We start from the raw sequence: 6133 nt of genomic DNA on the forward strand, positions 1-6133 counted from the left end.
GTCCTCTTTTGGAAGGCCAAACAAAGTAGTTTCGCTTTCACAACAAAACACAGCGTCACACACGGCGGGCTAGAGTGAGCAGAGGCCGGCGCCTAGAGTGAGCGGAGGCCGGGGGCTAGAGTGAGCGGGTAGCCGGTGGGCTTGAGAACGGCACGGTGGGCGGGCTTGCAGCAAGCACATGTGACGACCCCGGGCTGGACTCCGCTTCGTCCACGGTAGTTTCGCTTTCACAACGAAACACACAGCGCCTTCACGACATGGCGGCAGTGGCAACAACAATACTACAGCGAGAATAAAAGTTACGCCTTCTTTCTTTGCGTGAACATTTGGGTGGCGTTTTGCAAATCTTCCCACATCGTGACGTAGACATGTGGGGGCGTGTTAGAACGAGCCGTTTTAGGTAGGCGTGGTTGACTCTTAACTTTTATAAAGAATATCTCTTTGGATTTGAGACTTTAGTCTTTGCAACTTTACAGATCTTCTTTATGCACCAAGAGCTTGTAACACTCCAAAGAGAAGGGAAAAATGTTTATCGCATCATATGACCCCTTTAATGCTGAAATGTGTTGCACTTTCAGATATTGTAATGCAGTTGTCTTCTTCAGTGAGGCCTCCTCTGGTTTTAATTAAATCACCAGAAACTCTCAAATCCAAACACATACTAGCACATGTTTTTTTGACTCTAAAACCACAGCCTAATAGAAGCCTAATAAAAACCTGATTCGTGACTCTTTGTTGTGTTCTTGTTGTAATTAATCCTAATCTTGTCTGTAACCACCATCTGATTGGCCAATCACTCTTTGATCCACACTCCTTGATTCTCATTGACTTATACACATATAGTACATGCAAACTCTTATACTAGTTTCTGTAATCAATTATAATACACTAAAAAGACATGGAATGTGAATTTAGACTGTCCCAATTTAGTCTAATCTGTCTTTACCCTGTTTGTCCTACAGGAGGAGCCCTCTCCAACCCATCCAGAGGCGTATCCGATCCCCACTCAGACGTACCCAAGGGAATACTTCACCTTCCCAGCCTCCAAATCTCAGGACAGGATGGGCCCTGGGCAGCCCTGGCAAAACAACGAACTGGAGCCTCTCCCCCCTATGGATAACCACTCTAACAACAGCATGGCTATGCAGGTTAGCCATATTAGAATGCATATGAATGGTGCTGGTACCACAGTCAACTCAAAACACTAGCAGTACCACAGTATAACTATAGTACTAGCACACTAACTGTACAGTTATTGTAGATTATTTCATGTCTATTTATTTATTAGTAAGATCATGTATAGTATTCTATGTTTGTATAATGTACTCTACCATTTAAAAATTTGAGGTCAGTAAGATTTCTTTGAAAAAAATGAATGCTTGTATTCAGCAAGGATGCATTAAATTTATCAAAAGTGACAGTAAAGACCTTTATTATGTTACAATTCTGTTTCATATAAATTATGTTCTTTTGAAGTTTCTATTCATCAAAGAATCTTGAAAACAAAATATACTGAAGACTGAAGTAATGGCTGCTGAAAATTCAGCTTAGCATCACAGGATTAAATTACATTTTAAGATATATTACCATAGAAAGCAGTTACTTTAAATTGTAATAATATTTGACAATATTACAGTTTTTACTGTATTTTTGATCAAGTAAATGCACCCTTTGTGAGCCTAAAATACTTCTAAGAACATCACAAAATAAAATTTAAAAAAAACTGCCTACCATAAGCTTTTTAAGGGCAGTGTGTATTATCTCTTACTAATATGCTTTGCCAAAATGTCTATTTGATTCCAAGTTATGATCAGATTTATGATCAAATCAGATTATCAGATTACATTTTCTTTTAATTTAGTTTAATTTAATGTGAATTGTATAATACTTAAATTAAATTATATTAAGCATCACTAAGGACTGCATCCTTTAAATGTGATTTGGAAAAATTCAATTGTCATTTGAAATTCAAGAATTTATCATATTTATTTGTTTATTTATTTGTCTAGTTTTCCGTTTGGTTTATCTATTAAATTTGGGCCTATTTTAAGCATAATTTTACAAGCTTTTTAAGGTTATGCGCAACAAACATTACAGATATGTCACATTTTTGCATAAATATGTCTCACTGCTGTGTCATTGTGCCCTGCTAGCGGGTTGCTCACTCTCAGGAGGAGTTGTGCGACATGCCGGGCGGGTACCCAGGTGAACACCTGCGCCAGGAAGACCTGATGCACCTGCAACAGCAGCGTGAGGCCGAGTACCAGCGAGGCGGTGGCGAACACTGGAACCACCAGATGTCCTCCTCGGTGGAGTCCAGCACCTCCAGCCAAGAACACCTGAACTACTCGTCATCCTCTGGCTCCAGGATCCAAGGCAATCACAAAAGCGGCCCTGGCCGCTGGAAGACCCCAATAGCACCACACTCTGGCCCCGTGGGCGTCTCCCAACCTTCCCGTTCAGATCTTCCACCTCCTCCTCCACCTGCGCACTACGACTACGAGCCGCAAACCAACCTGCCGCTTCCTCCACCACCCTCCGTTACGCAGCAGCAGGCAGCAGCCGCTGCGGCCACTGCCGACCGCAAGAAACGCGAGGAGCAACAGCGCTGGTATGAGAAGGAGAAGGCCAGGCTTGAAGAGGAACGAGAGAGAAAGAGAAGAGACCAAGAGCGAAAGTTGGTGCAGATCCGCAACCCTCCCGGCCCAGTCATGCACAACAACCAGCACGGTCCGCAGCCGCCCGCCCCTCAGCACCAACAGATGCCCCATCCACAGCTTCCCATGCAGGTGCCCCAACCGTACCTTCCACCGGTCCAGCCGCCCCAACCACCACAGCCACAACCCGCTCGACCCGACAAGCTATCCAGCCTTCCCCGCCAGCCGCCACAGGACACAGTAATACGTGACCTCTTGCCCCAGCAGCAGCCACGCACCATTGAGAGACGTGACTTGCAATACATCACCATCAGCAAGGAGGAACTGTCCGCCAGTGACAGCCTGTCGCCTGACCCCTGGAAGAGGGACGCCCGTGAGAAACTGGAGAAGCAGCAGCAGCTTCACATTGTGGACCTCCTGGACAAGGAGATCCAGGAGCTTCAGGCCAAACCCGAACGCACGGCCGAGGAGAATGACCGTCTGCGCAAACTCATGCTAGAGTGGCAGTTCCAGAAGAGACTGCAGGAGTCCAAGCAGAACGAGGAGGATGAGGAGGAGGAGGATGACGAAGATGTAGACACCACGCTAATTATGCAGAGACTGGAGGCTGAGAAGAGAGCACGGGTGAGCAGACATGGGAAGTGGGATAGCTAGATTAATGTGTGAATATAAACAGTTAAAGTCAACATGAAATCAAAACTGACCCCATTTACTAAATAGTTTATCCAAAAAAGTCTTTATATTTTTCATCAAAACTTATTCCCCATCTGAAACCGACCAGTAGCTAACCTACAAATGGTATAGTAGTTGTCACTGCATAGTAAGCTATAGTAAAACATACAGTATTTGCTAATTGATGATTTCTGTAATGCGAGATTTAATGGTAATCAAATACACAGGGTTCCAGTGGTTCCAACAACAAAACATTTAAAATTATGATTTCCAGGCCTGGAAAATTCAGTGAAATGAGTAACATCTTAAAAAGTCATCTTTATTGAATAGAAATTGCTCTAGTTATGCTCAGATCTAAAGTATTTTGTCAGGAAAAACTACTTTGTGAGTGCATTTGCTTATTTGGGAATCACAAACAATTGGAAAATAATGAAAATCGTTGGTAAAAAAAAAAATTAGATACACAACTGTTCAAAAGTTCGGGGTCTGTGCGAATTTTTATTTTATTTATTTTTGTTTGGTTTTTGAAAAAGTCTTGTATGCTCTCTAAGGCTGCATTTATTTGATTGCTAAAAGCAGTAAAATAAAAAGTAAAAACAGTAATATTGTGAAATGTTATTACAATTCAAAATAACTATTTTCTATTGTAATATATTTTAAAATATAATTTATTCCTGTGATGCAAAGCTGAATTTTTAGCATCATTACTCCAGTCTTCAGTGTCACATGATCCTTCAGAAATCATTCTAATATGCTGATTTGCTGCTCAAGAAACATTTATCATTATTATCAATGTTGAAAACAGTTATGGTGCTTATTATTTTTTTATATTTTTTTAGGATAATAGAAAATTTTGAAGAACCACATTTATTTGAAATATACATTTTTGTTGCATCATAAATGTCTTTACTGTCACTTTTGATCAATTTAATGCATCCTTTCTGAATAAAAGTATTAATTCCTTAAAAAATCTTACTGACCCCAAACTTTTAAATGTTAGTATACGTCAGGATTCATTTTGATATATAGCACCCGTTTTTTCAGTCAAATAAGCCATATCCCTATGGATACAATCAAGTAAAATGGGTTGTAATGCCTATCATGTTGACTTTAAGTATTTTAAGTGTTAGCTTGATGAATGGTTTGGTAATGTACTTTTTCTCCACGCTTACACAGACGATTGAGCATTAATTTTGTTTTTCAATTGCTTTGGAAAGACTCAAAAGAGTCAGGAGATTTTCAAAACAGCTAGTCTTACTCGAGTACACTTGAATTTTCCCATTGCTGGAGAGATTGAATCTAAGTTAGTTGTAAACTTCTGCAGTGCTGTTTGAAGTCGAGTGCAGGTCTCTTTTTTTTGTATGTTCGTAGACTTTAGCATTACATTTGAATCCGCAGTCAGCAGCAGGACAGACTGGTAATGGAACAACTTAACAACTATCCTGGGATTCCCTGTGTGATGATTTAGTCTCCACTGTTGTAATGAATGTTTTGCCATGTGCTCCTGCAACATGCCTATGTCATTGCTTTTCCATGCTGCACTGCTGATATATATAATGCGCGCTGATGGAGGGGAGGAGCAGGGCTTTCCAATGCCAAGCACTGGACCCGATTCCACTGCTTGCACCAGCATCAACCTGCCTCGTCCAGATCAGTACATCTCTCCTGATCTCATCTGCCATTTAAAATGAAATATTCATTTAACTTCTAAAAACAAATCAGCGATGGAAGCATTTCTGACTTGTAGTTACTGGCTAACCAACCACTTACAGTAGGATCAGAATCAGGATCATTTGAAATGTGCTAACAGTCTCTAACAAGACATGACCATATTTTGTGTACATGCAAGGCCTTTTCAGGCGCATATGAAGTCTCATCTCTGAGCAGGGTGGAGAATTAAGACCATTGATTTTGCTAGTAACTAGGGCTGGGTGATACAAAAAAATTCAATACAATTTATTATTATTATTATTTTTAATAATCACATTTTATTTCTATAGCACATTTGTTAAAATCGAAACAAAGCACGGAAAAACACTCAGACAAAAAATATTGATAATTAAAACACACCTAGGCTTCAAAAATTATACTATAAAATAAAATTATACAATAAAATGCACTATAAAAAATTGTATAAAATACAAAAATTTTATAACAGACTATCACAGTGATAGTCTGTTATTACATTTTTGTATTTTATATTACATTTTTTATAGTACATTTACATGTGTATATATATATATATATATATATATATATATACCGATAAACGCCACTCTCAAAAAAATGAGCTGATTGCCATGCATTATTCTCCACATACAGTGCGATCTGAACCCTAAACACGTTTTGTCAGAAAAGCCGGTTTTGTCCACTTTGAAGGCATCGCGAGTTCACGTTTTACTGCAGAAGCCGACAAGCGCCCTTGTTGTGCCGATAAGTCAATTTTAGCGAATCAGCGTGCTGTATTCAGGTCAGGTGACAAGGCTACTTTCACTTTGAAAAGACGTGTTAGCTGAGAGGAGTTTCGTTAAACGCCACTTTCAAAAAAATGAGCTGATTGCCATGCATTATTCTCCACATACAGTGCGATCTGAACCCTAAACACGTTTTGTCAGAAAAGCCGGTTTTGTCCACTTTGAAGGCATCGCGAGTTCACGTTTTACTGCAGAAGCCGACAAGCGCCCTTGTTGTGCCGATAAGTCAATTTTAGCGAATCAGCGTGCTGTATTCAGGTCAGGTGAAAAGGCTACTTTCACTTTGAAAAGTCGTGATAGCTGAGAGGAGTTTCGTCAAAGCTGACTAAA

The 6133-nt window shown here is 40.1% G+C and overlaps 1 protein-coding gene across 10 annotated transcripts in view; it reads left to right on the top strand.

Annotated features, from left to right (window-relative positions):
• LOC107697133 (afadin-like) overlaps window positions 1-6133 on the top strand; it is a 156193-nt gene that overhangs the window by 133311 nt on the left and 16749 nt on the right. For all 10 annotated transcript variants that reach the window (XM_016497776.1, XM_016497780.1, XM_016497779.1 and 7 more), the window contains 2 exons: window positions 963-1148; window positions 2154-3281. In XM_016497776.1, coding sequence (XP_016353262.1) covers window positions 963-1148; window positions 2154-3281 — 1314 coding nt within the window. The remainder of the gene's footprint in view (window positions 1-962; window positions 1149-2153; window positions 3282-6133) is intronic.

The sequence above is a fragment of the Sinocyclocheilus anshuiensis genome, unplaced genomic scaffold, assembly GCF_001515605.1.
Source record: "Sinocyclocheilus anshuiensis isolate Anshui unplaced genomic scaffold, SAMN03320099.WGS_v1.1 scaffold38, whole genome shotgun sequence".
Lineage (NCBI taxonomy): Eukaryota > Metazoa > Chordata > Actinopteri > Cypriniformes > Cyprinidae > Sinocyclocheilus > Sinocyclocheilus anshuiensis.